The sequence below is a fragment of the Chiloscyllium plagiosum genome, chromosome 7 (assembly GCF_004010195.1).
Source record: "Chiloscyllium plagiosum isolate BGI_BamShark_2017 chromosome 7, ASM401019v2, whole genome shotgun sequence".
Classification (NCBI taxonomy): domain Eukaryota; kingdom Metazoa; phylum Chordata; class Chondrichthyes; order Orectolobiformes; family Hemiscylliidae; genus Chiloscyllium; species Chiloscyllium plagiosum.
Window position 1 is genome coordinate 49,107,775 of NC_057716.1, and position 17,028 is coordinate 49,124,802.

At 38.8% G+C, this 17,028-nt stretch overlaps 1 protein-coding gene across 2 annotated transcripts in view; it reads left to right on the top strand.

The window, feature by feature from the left end:
* slc25a12 (solute carrier family 25 member 12) overlaps nucleotides 1–17,028 on the top strand; it is a 118,324-nt gene that overhangs the window by 65,767 nt on the left and 35,529 nt on the right. For both annotated transcript variants that reach the window (XM_043693649.1, XM_043693650.1), the window contains exons 11-12: nucleotides 7,389–7,547; nucleotides 11,642–11,694. In XM_043693649.1, the coding sequence (XP_043549584.1) occupies nucleotides 7,389–7,547; nucleotides 11,642–11,694 (212 nt within the window). The remainder of the gene's footprint in view (nucleotides 1–7,388; nucleotides 7,548–11,641; nucleotides 11,695–17,028) is intronic.

The window sequence follows — 17,028 nt, forward strand, 5'->3', positions numbered from 1 at the left end:
TGTGAACAATGAGATAACATCTGATCAAGTAGAAAGTAAAAACTTTTTAAAAAGCAATCCGAAGTGGCCAGTCAGAAGATGAAATGTTCTGCTGTTCGAGCTTGAGTTGAACTGCAGTTGGGACACTGCAGCAGGTAAGGTTACAAAAGGCCAGAGTACAGCAAGATAAGAGAATTGAAATGAGAAACATCCAGAAGCTCATCTTTGTTAATGGACTGAATTGGATGTGTTCATATTGCAGTCCCTTGTCTGCATTTAGACTCCCTAAATGTGGATAGGACTACATAATAAATGGTGAATTCATTGTGCTAGATGCATTTGATGACATCATGTGGGAGGTCACAGGAATGACAGAGGATGATCCCTTGAATATGGAAGCTGGTTTGGGTAAGGAGATGAGGACAAGGATAGCCCTATTGTGGTTCTTCGAGGGATGTAGTGACAGAAAAGGTTTATGAATTCGAATTAGCCCCTCCCAGCAACATCAATCCTTTTACATGCTCCCTTTTCACCAGCTGTGGCCAAGCTTTGTTTCCTGTCAAATTAGCCAGACACCACCACCACATAACAAATCCGTGCAGGTGGCCTTGAATCTTTGAAATTTCAGTTGAATTTCTGTACTGCTGTTTATATGTTTATGCACTTCTCGGCACTTTGGCTGCACATTTAGTCCTATTTCCCTCTAACTTTTCCCCACTGTATTAACTTCTGTTAAGTGTCATAATCTCAAAGCCTTCCATCACGTTATCCCTCATTCTTTTTTCAAGAGAAACAGAATTGCCCTGTTCACCCTCTTCCATGCTTTCCTTATAATTCTTAAACTCTTTTTATAATCTTTGATTTGATTTATTATCACATGTACTGAGACACAGCAAAAAGTATGGTTTTACATGTTAACCAGAAAAATCATACCTTACATCAGTGCATCAGGGTAATAGAACAGAATGCAGAATAAAATATTATAGCTGCAGAGAAGGTGCAGAAAAAGATCAATTTTAATATGACAGGTCTGTTCATAAGTCTGAAAACAGCAAGGAAGAAACAGTTCCTAAATCAGTTGATATGTGTTTTCAAACTTTTATATCTTCTGCCGAACAGAAGAGCGTATAGCCAGTGTGGGAGGGGTGCTTGATTATGTTAGCTGTTTCCCCAAAGCAATGGGAAATGTAGATGGAGTCAATGGAAGGAAGGCTGGTTTACTGGGTTGTGTTCACAATTTTCTGTAATTTCTTGCGGTCTTGCACAGAACAGTTGCTATATCAAGCTGTGATGCATCTGGATAGGATGCTTTCTATGGTGCATCAATAAAAATTACGAAGAGTCATTGTGGATATACTGAATACCCTTCGTCTTCTGAATGTGCCTTTGTGACTATGGCGTTAATGTGAAAGGGCCAGGTAAGACTGTTGGTGAGATTTACTCCTTGGAACTTCAACCTATTGACTACCTCAGTCTCAGCACCATTGATACAGATAGGGCATGTCCTCCACCCAGCTTTCTCAAGTCAATGACCAGTTCCTTCATTTTGCAGACGTTGAGGGAGAGGTTGGTGTCTTTACACTATGCCACTAAGCTGACTCTTTCCTGTATTTTGTCTGTGTTTGAGATCCAACCCATTACAGTGGTGTTATCAGCAAATGGAGTTAGGGCCGAATTTCACCACATGCCATACTTGTGTACAAGGAGTATGGTAAGGGGCTGAGTACACAACCTTCCAGAGAAACACTGTTGAGAATTGTTATGGAAAAAGTGTTGGCACCCATCCTTACTGATTGTGCTCTATGGGTCAAGAAGTCAAGGATCCAGTTGCAGAGCGGGAAGCAGAGTCCTAGGTCTCAGAGTTGGGAGATGAGTTTGGCAGGAATTGTGGCGTTGAAGGTGGAGCAAAAGCGAATAAATAGGACTTTGACGTAGGTGTCCTTTTAATCCGCATATTCAAGGGACAGTTGTAGGACCAGGGAGATAGCATCCAGACCTATTGTGACAAAGGCGAATTGCAGTGCATAAAGGTAATCTGAGAGGCCAGAGATGATGTGTTCCATTATTAACCTCTTGAAGTACCTCAGTGATGGATGTCATTAAGGCACATTGCCTGATTTTTCTTTGGCACTGGGATAATAGTAGTCTGTTGTGGTTCTGTTAGCTGAGCTGGGAATTTGTGTTGCAGACGTTTCGTCTCCTGTCTCGGTGACATCCTCAGTGCTTGGGAGCCTCCTGTGAAGCGCTTCTGTGATGTTTCCTCCAGCGTTTGTCTCTGCCGCTTCCGGTTGTCAGTTCCAGCTGTGTGCTGCAGTGGCCTGTATATTGGGTCCAGGTCGATGTGCTTAGTTGATTGAATCTGTGGATGAGTGCCATGCCTCTAGGAATTCTCTGGCTGTTCTGTTTGGCTTGTCCTATAATAGCAGGGTTGTCCCAGTCGAAGACAAAACCCTAGCCAGAGAAACAATAGCTAACCTGATGGACATACAGAACAGTCAACAAGACAGGGAACCTATCAACAAAGAATGCATACTCAAGCTACTTTACCTGTGCCTCACAACACACTTCACTTTCAACAACCAAATATATGAACAAATCAACGGCACACCCATGGGCTCACCCATCTCTGGACTCATAGCAGAAGCTGTAATGCAAAGATTAGAACATATACAGTCTTACCGCAAATTCAACCCAAACTCTGGGTCAGATATGTAGATGACACCTTTGTAATCATTACAAACACAGAAATAGAGAACACACACTGGATCATCAACGCCACACTCACAGGAACCAGATTCACTAGAGAGGAAGAAAAGGCCAACCAACTCCCATTCCTAGACATGATGGTACAGAGAGCACCGAACGGAGAATTCACCACAAAGGTATACAGGAAAACTACACACACAGACCAAGTCCTGAACTATGAAAGCAACCACCCCAACACATACAAAAGAAGTTGCATCAAGACACTGTTCAAAAAGGCCACAACACATTGCAGTACAGAAGAACTGCAAAAAGAGGAAGAAGAACACCTCTACAATGTATTCGCCAAAAACGGATACCCCGCAAGTTCATCAACAGATGCCTAAGGGAAAGACAACGGAATGAGGACATGCCACAACCCAAAGGACTAGCCACGTTACCATACATCAAGAACATTTCTGAACTGACAGCCAGACTACTACGACCACTAAGACTCATAACAGCAGACAAACCAACAGCCACTCTCAGACAACAACTCACCAGGACGAAGGACCCGATACCCATCATGTGCGAAACCAACGTAGTGTACAAAATCCCCTGCAAGGACTGCACAAAACACTACATAGGACAAACAGGAAGACAGCTAACAATCCATATCCATGAACACCAACTAGCCACGAAACGACATGACCAGCTATCCTTAGTAGCTACACACACAGATGACAAGCAACATGAGTTCAACTGGGGCAACACTACTATTATAGGACAAGCCAAACAGAGAACAGCCAGGGAATTCCTAGAGGCATGGCACTCATCCACAGATTCTATCAACAAACACATCGACCTGGACCCAATATATCGGCCACTGAAGCAGACAGCTGGATCTGACTACTGGAAGCAGCAGAGACAAACCACTATAAATGCCGAGGAAACAACACAAGCGCTTCACAGGAGGCTCCCAAGCACTGAGGATGTCACGTAGACAGGGGATGAAACGTCTGCAACACAAATTCCCAGCTCGGCGAACAGAACCACAACAATGAACACCCAAGCTACAAATCTTCTCACAAACCTATGATAGTAGTCTTCTTGAAGCAGGTGGGAACCTCACGTTGTAGTAAAGAGGTTGAAGATGTTTGTGAATACTCCTGCAAGCTGATCCATGCAGAATCTGAGTGCATAACCGGGACTCCCTCTGGACCTGTCACTTTCTGTGGTTTCACTCTGCAATGGTGACTATGGGTACAGGTGCACCTCGAGACTGTGACATCATTTCATTGACCTTCTGTTCAAAATGAGCATAAAATGCAGTGCATGCAGTGAGCGGATGCAGTGTTGTCAGCGATTCTACTCAACTTTGTATCCCTCCAAAGTTTCTAATTCTTTGTTATTTTATGGTGCCAAGAATTGTTCTTAATCCTCCAGGACTGTTCCAAATACAGATTTAGCAAAGGTTATTTATTTTTCAGTTCCATCCCTAATTTACCTTTAATTTATGTTGCTACTTCTGATCCTTTGTTTTGAACAAGTTGCAATTGTAAAGTGGAATTTCTCTCACTAGCAGAAAGTAAGAAATTGGTCCTCCTAAGATTACATGAAAATATAGGAAGATGTAAATTTATGCAGGGGGTGGAGGCATGAAATGCTATATTTCATACAGTCAAGAGTGTCGTTGCTCATAGTGTTCGGAGAAATATGGAAGATAATAAGCTAAAAGGGGCAGTACAGAGAAAAGATGAAATACATTGATACTTTTACATTGACTAGATATTTAAAAATACAAGCAAAGAATTGAGATTCACTTCTGAAATGAAGGCCAATCGGGGAAGTAATGCAGAGCTTTGTTTGGGGTGCTGTGTGCCATTCTAGTCACCATACTACAAAACGGATAGACTGGGGAATAAGAGCAGGCCTGGTAGAGGTCTTCACTTCCTGAAAAGTTTTGATATGGTAGGCTTGAATCACTATTCTCTTGAGAGTTAGTTGAGAATCAAAATGACAAAAATACAAGAAAGCTGCTCACAAATCAAATGAAAAGTTTGTAAATAAGTGTTTTCTTTGGAACAGAGAAGGTTGAGGAGGGACTTCAAGGAGGTGTCAGATTGAGGTGCATGGGTAAGGTGAAGAAACAGCCACTCTGCTTGTTTGATGGGTCAGTAACAAGGGGCTGTAATCTTAGTGAGAAGTGGGAGGGTTAAAGGGGATTTGAGGAAAAGTTTTTCACTGTAAGGGTGGTGGAGGTCTGGATGTACTGTCTGAGAAAGTAGTTGAGGCAGAACTCGGAACACTTAAAAAAAAAAAAAATTTGGATGAGCACTTGAAATGTCATATCATTCAAGGCTCAGGACCTGATGCAGGAAAGTAGGAATAGTATAATTAAGAATATTTTTGGTGGGACGGATTCGATGGGCCATAAGTCCTCTTCTCTACTGTAAGATTCTGTGAATGTCTACCTCACACCTATATTTAATGAGCATCAATACATTTAAAGTGAGCCTTATTGTTTACATGATGGAGAAGAAAACAGAAGGATAGTCATGTTGGAAAAGCCTCGTGGAATATAAATACTGTCATAAGCCAATTGGATCAATTGACCTGTTTTGTGCAATACATTCTTTGCACATTCATCTTAGTGGTCTTACTTCCTCAACTCTTCACAAATTTCAGATAATCCAGAACATTAGTGCTCAACTCTTATAGTCTGATCTCGCAAGTACTTCTCAAGCATTTTGCCTCCATTCCGAAAGAATGTAGTACCTTTGCCCCAATTGGTTTGTTGTGTCTTCTGGAAGCAGCCTATTACTGGTCCATGGCTAAACTGGTAACTGTCAACTCTGATTATGGTTTAATTTTGTTTTATGAAAGTAATGTCTAATGATGCAAAATTCTAAATCATTGTAGTTTTAAAATTAATTATTTGAAGGAACAGGTATATTGGTCATTTTGAGATTTTAAACAAAACGAATGTTCAAGATCAATGGAAATGTTGTGCCTGCTTAGCAATATCATTTGTGATCTTGTTCTTGACAGTTAATTGTATAATTTTAATAATTCTGGTAAAATACTGAGTCAACATTGTTCACAATTTTCTTACAATTTTCTAAAGGTTAGTTTTCATATACAAATATATGCACCATTTATTGTCATGTTGGTCAGTTCTGTTCGTTATAACAGTTTTGTTTACATTACAACATTATTGACAGTTAAACTATCAATGCTCCAGACATTATCAAGGTAGTACATCATGAAAACCTAAAACGTTAATCCAAGTGTGTTAAAGGTAAAATCATATAACAGAATTAGATAAGTGATTCAAAATAGTGATGATAGTAAAGTTGATTTTCATTTGTTTGCCTTACCACCTTATTAAATAGGCACTAAAACTATTGAGCTTCAAAGGCAATGATAGCAACTCAGGAGCTTTTGAAATTGGCCACAGCCCACGCCCCTCCCATTTATCTCACCACCTCCGAGGCTCCCAGCCCCATTCCTCATAAAGGGCTTATGCCCGAAACATTGATTCTCCAGCTCCTCGGATGCTGCCTGACCTGCTGTGCTTTTCCAGCACCACACACAATCGACTCTGATCTCTACATCTGCAGTCCTCGCTTTCTCCACAGTTCATAGGAGGCAACTGACTTTGTTGTTTGCTTTGCAGCACTGCATCAACGTTATCTTGTAATTTTTCAACACACAAAAGTTAGTAAGTTTGAAATGGTTTATTCCTTTCAATCTATGGCTTTAAACGACAGGAACAGAAATATTTGTACTCCAGGTAATCAAACCAAATTTCTTGGCGGAGAATATCACCTGTACCCTCAACACTAGCTCCATAGCCAAGAAAGCCCAGCAGTATCTCTACTTTCTGTGCAGGCTGAGGAAAGCCCACCTCCCTTCCCTTATCCTCACCACATTCTACAGAGGGTTCATCGAGAGTATCCTGAGCTGCTGCATCCCTGCCTGGTTCAGGAATTGCACCATCTCTGATTGTAAGACCCCTACAATGGATAGTGAGGACAGCTGAGAAGATAATCAGGGTCTCTCTTCCCTCCATTATAGACATTTACTCTACATCCGAAAGGCTAAAAGCATTGTGGAAGACCCCACACACCCCTCACTTAAACACTTCTTCCTCCTGTCATCTGGCAGACCATAATGGAGCATACGGTCTCTCGCGGACAGACAGTGCAACAGTTTCTTCCCCCAAGCCATCAGGCTCCTTCACACAGTATCATCGGGCTCTTTCCCATCTGAAATTCTTCTGTATTGTTGCTGGAAAAATGTCTATTATTCATCATTTTTCTGTTACATTACTGTGCGTGTTTTGCACTTGTGCACTTTATGCCGCATACAATTGTGTAGTTTGTGCTGTCCATGTAGCACCCTCGTTACTGGAGGAACACTGTCTCATTTTTACTGTATCAGTGTATATGGTAGAAAATAACAAAAAATCTTCTCTAACAAGACCTGATAAGCTTATGGAATTGCTAAAAATAGTTGGTACTGTAAAAGTAGCACCTTTGTAGTTGATTTCAATGATGCTGGAAATTGGTTCTAGGAATGTATGTTATATACCCTATTATTTATTGTAAGCATAAGCTTTGTAACTGTTCGAGACACTATTTAAATTTTAGGAACTAATGTGATTATTCATAATGACTTAAAAGCTATTCAACTGAATTTACCATTCTCTTTTTTTCATGTAGCGGTGGGAGCTACTGCAGTTTATCCTATCGATTTAGTGAAAACAAGGATGCAGAACCAGCGCTCTACAGGATCCTTCATTGGAGAACTGATGTACAAAAATAGTTTTGACTGTTTTCAGAAAGTTGTACGATATGAAGGCATTTTTGGCCTTTACAGAGGTAGGAGTTTAATCCAGTTATACAGTTCTTAATAATGAGTGTTGTGAATGTATTTTTTTTTCTTAGCCGTGAAAGAAAGTTATCCAATTCCTCACTTCTACTAAGAACAATAATATGCTTTCAGTTCTGTACTTCCAGTAACATGGCAGTTTTGTAATGATGTAGATGAAATTGCAAAATCAGTGGCATAAGATATTCTGAATTTGAGCAGATTGGGATGCACAGGAAATAATGTTTTATTTAAAAATAAATATTTTTGTTCCATTATAGATGCTACCAATGTATAATATATTAATTTTTCATTGCCCAGAGCTACTGTGAAAGTATCTTTATATCCCTCTCTCTACACCAAAACTCCTCTTGTATAATGTTTGAAAGACATCCTGCTCATTCCGTCCATCACCACTTTTTTCAACTTGGGCTTTTTAGATCTCGTGGGTTCAAATTATGTTTCCTACTGAATGAATAGATTAATGAAACTCAGATGAAAAAAAAATGCATATCTGGTCCAAGCCATACTTCCTGTTGCTCCATGTTTTTGACAACATGGGTCCAAATATTTAATGGTTGTCTTTGGAGAATCAGATAAAGTAGTCTGTTCATACTTTTCATTCTGATTGTCAGGAGTTTAAAAAAAACACTAACTGAGCAAATCTAACTGAAGATAAATACCACTAATACCTTTCTAAAATAAAGGAAATACGAATAATATATAAAACAAGTATCTGCAGGTGCTGGCAGTTTGAACAAAAATAGCAATTACTGAAGAAATTCAGCATGTCTGGCAATATTTGTAGAAAGGAATCAGGGTTAATGTTCTGAGTCCAGTGTCCAGTTCTGAAGAAGGGTCACTGAATTCAACACTAACTCTGATTTCTCTCCACGGATGAGTAGGCTTATCAGGATTTCGTTAATTGACCAAGATATGTCTTACTAAGTTGCATGATCTGCCTATTAAGAAAAAAAAATCAAGGAAACAAAATTACAAAGAATATCCACCTTTCAAGCTAAGCACAATTCTGTTTCTAAGATGTATTCCTTTTTATTATTGTAATAAATGAAAACTAGATTGCTAATTCAGATCAAGGAAGGAGAGACTGCCATCTGCTGATGACTTATTCCAGAAAACATATTAATTGCAGAGTTGGTGTTCTCTGACCTTAATGAGAAACTTTGACTGGCAGCACCAGGTATGCATGACTGCTTTGGCTGTGGACCAGCAAAAGTCACTCAACAGTTTTTTTTAAGAAGCAGATCAGGTTCACTGGCAGACATAAAGCATATGAAAAGGACTAAGGCCATCATTCTAACCTTTGAAAAAGAAACAGATTTGATGCATACAGAGGAAAAGCAGTCGATCATGTGGTTCTACTAGGAAGTTTAACTTTCTTGATTAACGTAATTACTTTGAGTATATTTCCATGTTAAGGTCAGTTGTAGCATAGCTCCCTGTTTCGAATAACTTGCTCTGTATTTTTGGGTGTTGCAAAAACCTTCCTTGAACCTTCATTAGGCTTTTAACATACATGCCTGCTGTGCACCTTAAAATGTTTCTGCATTCAGAGTACTGTATAATTCAACTTATTGATGAACTCTGACATAATTACTCTACTGCAAGGGTCGGGGCGGGCAGGGGTGAGATGCAGATGGAAGCCTGGATTGTACTGCTGGTACTCGGCCAGAACAGTCATGCATACCTGGTGCTGCTAGTAAAAGGTCCTCATTAAGCTCACAAACACCAGCATGTCATTGAGGTAGTTTTCTGGAATAAGTCATCAACAGATGGCAGCCTCTCCTTCCCTATCTGAATGAGCAATCTGGATTTTGTTTATTACAGTAAAAATAAGTACATGTCACAGAAACAGAATTTTGCTTAGCACAGAGGGTGAACATTCTTCTTAATTTTCTGTTTTTGTTTGATCAATGGGTAGAACATGCAACTTGGTAAGATACATCTTAATAAATTAATTTGAGGAAATCTTCCTCATACAATTGCTCATACTTGCCTTCATTTTAAGAAAAAGTATTGTTGGCATTTATCTAGCATTTATTGTTATACTGTTTCTCAATATTTCTGCTTTTTATTTTTTCTGTGCAGTTAAGGTATTTTTGGAAGGAAATATCTTCATTTGAGTATGTTTTACTCAAATTACAGTCCTGTTTTATAGAGAAAAATGTTGATTTGGTGTCTTTTGTAGTGATGTAGCCTGACAATGTAACAAAAATATTCTATAATTTAAAAATTGTTACAAGCCAAGGGAACTATGTTTTTGCTTGGGTTGGAGCTTCATGAAAATAAGCATCCATCCTGTGGAAGGCTTGTCAGTCCCTCCGATATAATGCTAGACTTTGCAGTTACATGTTTTTATTTTTGTAACCATCTTTTGATTTATATAGCTATGTTGTCTCTACATTCTGGGGCAAAAGTATCTTTGCAGTCTGTATGGTGAGTTTTGATTGTTAAAGTTCAACCAAGAGTCAATAAATATGGTAATTAAATAAGTTTAACTGCTTTTTTTTCCGCAGTAATTTAATGCATGTGAATCATTTTGTTATTTGAATGGAACTGCGTTAAACTATTTAGTCTTTAATGTGGGCAGCCAGTCAGGTTGTCGTCATTGCCATCCGTAACTGGTCATGGCAAAGATGATATATGAGTATAGGAGTTTTTTATTGTTTTAAACATTTTTCAATCTGCAGGTGGAAAGAGGTTTTGCATGGTCTACCTGGGAAGCCTAATTACGTTTGATTTTTGGCCCTGACTAAAATAAACTTATTGAACTGTCAGTACTAAGTAAGCATTGACAGTGAATTTACCAATCAGGGAAGTCGGATGGAAAGTCCTTCGTTCTCTGTATCTTTGATTGTACTTCATATCTTCTTCTGTGATTACATGGCTAGATATTAGTTTAATGTGTCTACCATTTTGACATTAATGTTTGCGATTTCTCATATTGCTATTTTAAGGTACCCATTTAATTTTGCTAATCTTTTCCTTTATTTGTGTTTGTGAAAACTCTTACTTGTGTTCAGTTTTCTTCTATCAATTTCTTGGACTTTTGCTGCTTTATTTTTGAAAATAACTTTTAAAACCTCAACCACTGCCACCTTAAATCTACTGCTATTCTTCTACAGTTACCCATCTCATTTTCAATGACATTTTTAGTCATGGGAATATATATGCATTGAAAATTATGAATTCTTTAAATGTTCACCCATGATATAATGTCAAATAACCTAACTTTCCAATGAACCTCTAACATTGGCTGTTTTTACCTCTGTAAATGGGTTTATTTAAACTTAAGATCCTTTGGCTTTAACCACGTCATACTTGAACTTAACTGGATTTAATTTCAAATAATGATTGCTTTTCTCCAGAGCATCCTTTTTTAAAGATCTAAAATAAGTATTCTGTAATTGATTCCTCAGTATGTTTCTTTTTTAAGTCTATGTGCTCCATAAACCTGTCTCTCAAGCTAATTTTTCAAATTTGGTTTGCCAAATCTATTATGAAGATTATTACATTGCCCTTATTGCATGCTCCTTTAATTTCCTAACCAAGTTCCTCTTTATTATGCTGGAGTGTTGAAGTAGTCACAGAACTTGTCCCAGCTAAGATTCACTAGTTTTCTACAGATGATGGAATAAACCAGGAATCTTTCTCATTGGTATGGAATCTCGTTTCTCAGTTTCTTAATTAGCTTTGGCACTGGTGTCTGGTAGCAGTCTGGTGAAGCAACATGCTTTCACGTTCCCTTTATCCCCCTGCATCTTGGATCAGATTTTGAGGTACAGAATCCCATTATTCATATAAAGCTTATCAAAAACAAGGGAGAGAGTGCAAGAATTTTTGACGTCGTAATTGCACAACTATATAGCAGTGGGTTTATGATACCGCAGCTGCACGATTTTTGTAGATTAGTCTCTGTTAATAGTGAAATCAGTTTACTGAATTTTGTTAGAAAATCAATAAAGTATCTTCATAAATCATTTGATTCGATTGTAACATTTTTGTGTTGTTAAAATTCTAGTGACAAATTTATATTTATGTTTCATTATTGCTAATGGTTTGCACTATCCTTTTAAACACTTAGGTCTCTTACCACAGTTATTGGGTGTTGCTCCAGAAAAGGCCATTAAACTCACTGTAAGTATTCATTTTATTCTTTATTCTTTGTTTTTATTAGTTTACTTACTGTATGAATATGAACAATAAATACACTAAAGTCTTTTATTTTTAGATTCTCTGGGTTTTGCAGTCTATTTAACAGAATTTGTCCGTGTAGAAGGTATATGCAGACATGCCTTGTACTTGATTATAAGCAATTTACTATTAATAACATTCTACTTAGTGAGTCCTAAAAAGCAAAATTTTAACTGATTAATCTAAATTTTGTGCTATACAGTATGGTACTGGTCCTTTTTTAGTTTATTTTTTGAAAATGGATGCTCAAGTGTACTATGTAAGAGAGCCCAATGAACAGAATTGTATGTATGCAAGCCCAGTGAACTAATTGTATTTATCCAAGTTAATATACCCAATCTAAACAACTACTATTCCCTCTTGCATTTTACACATCTATGTTAGTTAAACACAAAGAAGTGATCTGCAACTTGAATTTTTTGCAACATTTCTTAACTTGTCAGGTGTCACAAGTTTGCAATGTTTGATCTCCTATTTAGGCTTCTTCTCCTAAACACGTTAAAGATTAATTTACTCAACTGGTTGCTGAAAATTATCTCTAATATTTACATTTGCTGACTTTTTGTTCTACTTCCTATGTCTTAGTCACATCGATTCCAATTTTCTTTCTTTTCTCCTTCCCTTTCCTACCTCTTCTGCACCACCTAAGCCATCCCTTCAGGTTCTTGACCCTCTGTCCTGCTTGTACTTAATTACAGCTGCAACAATAGCATGGTTTTTGGTTATGATGGTTTCCTCATCAAGCCAGTTTTAAGATGTACAATCAATTGAATTCTGGCAATTTTTCCATGTCTTTGACTGCTTATTAGCTCAACCATCAATGCACCCACTGAAGTGAAAACAGAGCATTGTGTTTGCCATTACTAGCTTTTGAACAACTTGAGAAATAGTTTTCTCTCAAGACCCTGATTTTTTTTTTGTATTGACCAACACAATGTCCAGAGACCAGGAACTCCTCAACAAAGCCACCTTCAAATCTTTCTAAATCTCTGTCTATGTTTTGGTCCTCTGTTTGCCACAGCATTTCTCGAGCTACCATTCTGCTTAACATATATTCATCTCCACCTTTGATATCCTTGACTGCACTTAAATTGTTACTCTCACCACGTTCATTTCCTCCAGTGCAGCTTCCATTTCATTCCCTTAAGTACAAGGGCTAGAGGTTTGAAAGGATGTGGCAAGGAATTGGATTAGCCATTCACTAGCTGATCAGGCTAGACTACGTAAAATATACTTAGGTCCTGCCCTTGTGAGAAACCTGCAAAAATATCCCCTATTTTTCTCTGTTGGAAATCTTTGTTTTGAACCCCTCTCTTTGACTGCCTTGTCTTACATCTCCAAGAGTAAATGCAAGAATCTCATGGATTTCACTGCTAGTAAGTTTAAGACTATCCAATGATTTACTCACCTATTGGATCAAATGCTCTTTTTGCATACCTTCTGCACTAACCTTGAGCTGATATCTTTTTCTCCTAAAAAAACAGAAATTGCTGGAAAATCTCAGCAGGTCTGGAAGGATCTATGAAGAGAAATCGGTTAACTTTTCAGGTCAAGTGAGGAATGTCACTTGACCCAAAGCATTAACTCGGATTTCTGTCCACAGATGTTGCTAGACTTGCTGTGTTTTTCCAGCAATCTCTGTTTTTGTTTCTCATTCACAGCATCCAGTTTTTTTTTTCCAGTTTTATCTTTTTCTCTTGTCTCCCTTCATCCCCTCTTAGGTCAGCAGCTGCTCGTTTCTTCTAAATTGCTGCAATACTTAGTTCCTGGCTTCCATGTTAGTTAAATTTGTAATGGATCTCCTTGATCACTGTTGCTGCAAACTGCCCACACTCTCTCCAACCTGCTTTCCTCTCCAAAGTCCTAAGGAAAGTAGAATGATGTGGATAGGCCTAGCAGTGAGATTCCAGAGCTTAGGGCCAAGGCAAACAAAGTTACAGCTATCAATGATTCAAAATCTGGGATGTTCACAAGACCAGAGTTACAGGAGTTTGGATATTCCAGAGTTGTGGGGCTGGGATTGTTGGCAACCTTGACCCTAGGATGAGCTTCCAATTGCATTACATTACAAAGACGGCCTGTTTCCAACTCCATAACATCACCTGGGTATGTCTCTTCAGCCACCTTGCTGAAGCCCTCATCCATACCATTATTCCCGCTAGAGTTGACTGTTCTAATCTACTCCTGGTCACCCACCCAAATTCTACCTGCTGTAAATTTGAACTCATCAAAAACTCAGCAGCCCTGTCCTAGCTTGAACCAAATGTTGTTCATCGTATGATCAAGACATTGATAATTTCTTATGATCTTTGTGGCTCAGTTTTGTACTTTGTCTTATAATACACCTGAGAAGAACTTTTCAGTTGTTTTATTGAATTAAGCCATTATATATAAATGCAAGTCTTGTATATGTTCCAGGTCTGATGGTTGTGGGGTTGCTTCTAAGTTCCAGTACTTTCTTGCGACTTGTGCATTTAAAACTCAAAAGCCACCAGAGTAACATCTTATACAATAAAAGAAAATTTTTTCTACCCTGTGATCTAGATTGTATATGACAGTAACAAACATTCAGGTTATTAAATCGACTATCTTATTTGACATTTAAGGGCAATGTAGTCTTAACCTGATTGAAACTCACATGGAGGCTTGTTTTTGAATGCTGGACAAATCTGTTTGAGCTTTGAGCTTGAAGCCACGGATCACTTGTCAGATTTTGACAAAGTCTACACTCTAACAATTAAACTGTCCCTTGTCTTTCGAATGTAGACATATTTTATGGCACACGTTTAGTACTGTTAGTTTTATTGTATATTGAAATGCAAAACTTGGTTTTAGTCTGAGACAAAGGTATTTTATGATATAACAAATTAGTAAAGATGCTAAGCAGTTTGTTATTATTTTAGGATTGGTGGTTCCCATGGTCATTTTTCTATTTCCTCAGATTGCTCACGGTTATGAAACCTGTCACGTATTCTAAGCTGATACTGGCCTTGAAAATTATAATTCTTTAACATTGTGATGTTACATATGAACCGCATTTATTTTCAAATTGTCTCAATTGTAAGGTTGACGAACTAACCGACTAAATAGTGTTTTACCTTACCACTGATCTGAAATGGTGTTGACCAAGTGAATGTTGCCATTTGGGTAGAAGTCTAATGCTTTCTCTGAAACACTGCCATTGAGGGATGCAGTATTAACTTGAAGATATTTATTGTTATCAGATATTTGGACTCTAAATAGCATAAGATTCGGACATTGTTGCCATTTTCTTAATTTGAATTTGAAGCCAAGTTTTATCTGTGTGCAATTTTTCTTATTATTTCCTAGTTTTGCTGAAAGATTTTGTTTGAAATATTGCATTTCAAAGAATAAAAGTCTAAATTTTCTTTGTGTTGTAAAATTGAACTTCTGTAATTACTATGATATCCCAGTCCCATGTTCCTAACCATGCCCTGAGTTCATCTGCCTTCCCTGTTAGGCCCCTTGCAATGAAATAAACACAGTTTAATTTATTAGTCCTACCTTGTCCCTGCCTGCCCTGACTGTTTGACTCACTTCTGTTCTCAACTGTACCAGTCTCAGATTGCTGTCTTTCCTCACTATCTCCCTGGGTCCTGCCTCCGCCCCCACCCAACCTTACTAGTTTAAATCCTCCCGAGCATCTGTAGCAAATTTCTCTACCAGTATATTAGTCCCCTTCCAATTTAGGTGCAATCTGTCTTACCTGTACAGGCCGCTTCTACCCCAAAAGAGATTCCAAAAATGTGAATCCTTCTCCCATACACCAGCTCCTCAGCCATGCTCTGCTCTATCCTCCTATTCCCGCCCTCACTAGCTCGTAGCACTGGGAGTAATCCAGATATTATTACTCTCGAGGACCTCTTTTTTTAAAAATTTCTGCCTAACTCTCTGTAATCTCCCTTCAGAATCTCAACCTTTTCCCTTCCTATGTCGTTGGTTCCAATGTGGACTATGACCTCTTGCTGGCCCCTCTCCCCCGTGAGAACATTCTGCCTCCTGTGAGTCATCCCTGGGACCAGGATCAAGTTTACAGAAACAAGTTTACAGGCTCAGGGTTGGGCAGGACTGCCAGCTTAATGTTCCAGGATGCAAATTCTACAGGAAGGATAGAAAGGGAGGCAGTTGGGGTGGGGGGGAGGGGGAGTGGCATTTTTGATAAGGGATAGCATTACAGCTGTGCTGAGGGAGGATATTCCTGGGAATACATCCAGGGAAGTTATTTGGGTGGAACTGAGAAATAAGAAAGGGATGTTCACCTTATTGGGATTGTATTACAGACCTCCTAATAGTCAGAGGAAAATTGAGAAACAACCTTGTAAGGAGATCTCAGCTATCTGTAAGAATAATAGGGTGGTTATGGTAGGGGATTTTAACTTTCCAAACATAGACTGGGACTGCCATAGTGTTAAGGGTTTAGATGGAGAGGAATTTGTTAAGTGTGTACAAGACAATTTTCTGAGAGAAGGTGCAAAACTTGACCTACTCTTGGGAAATAAGGCAGTGCAGGTAACTAAGGTGTCAGTGGGAGAGCACTTTGGGGCCAGCGACCATAATTCTATTAGATTTAAAATAATGATGGAAAAGGATAGACCAGATCTAAAAATTGACGTTCTAAATTGGAGAAAGGCCAATTTTGATGGTATTACGCAAGAACTTTCGAAAGCTGATTGAGGGCAGATGTTCGCAGGTAAAGGGACGGCTGGAAAATGGGAAGCTTTCAGAAATGAGATAACGAGAATCCAGAGAAAGTATATTCCTCTCAAGGTGAAAGGAAAGTCTGGTAGGGAATGCTGGATGACTAAAGAAATTGAGGGTTTGGTTAAGAAAAAGAAGGAAGCATATGTAAGGTATAGACAGGATAGATCGAGTGAATCCTTAGAAGATTATAAAGGAAGTAGGAGCATACTTAAGAGGAAAATCAGGAGGACAAAAAGGGGACATGAGATAGCTTTGGCAAATAGAATTAAAGGGAATCCAAAGAGATTTTACAAATACATTAAGGACAAAAGGGTAACTAGGGAGAGAATAGGGCCCTGAAAATGTGTTGCTGGAAAAGCGCAGCAGGTCAGGCAGCATCCAAGGAACAGGAGAATCGACGTTTCGGGCATGAGCCCTTCTTCAGGAATGAGGAAAGTGTGCCAAGCAGGCTAAGATAAAACGTAGGAAGGAGGGACTTGGGGGAGGGGTGTTGGAAATACGATAGGTGGTAGGAGGTTAAGGTGAGGGTGATAAGGTGAGGGTGATAGGCCGGAG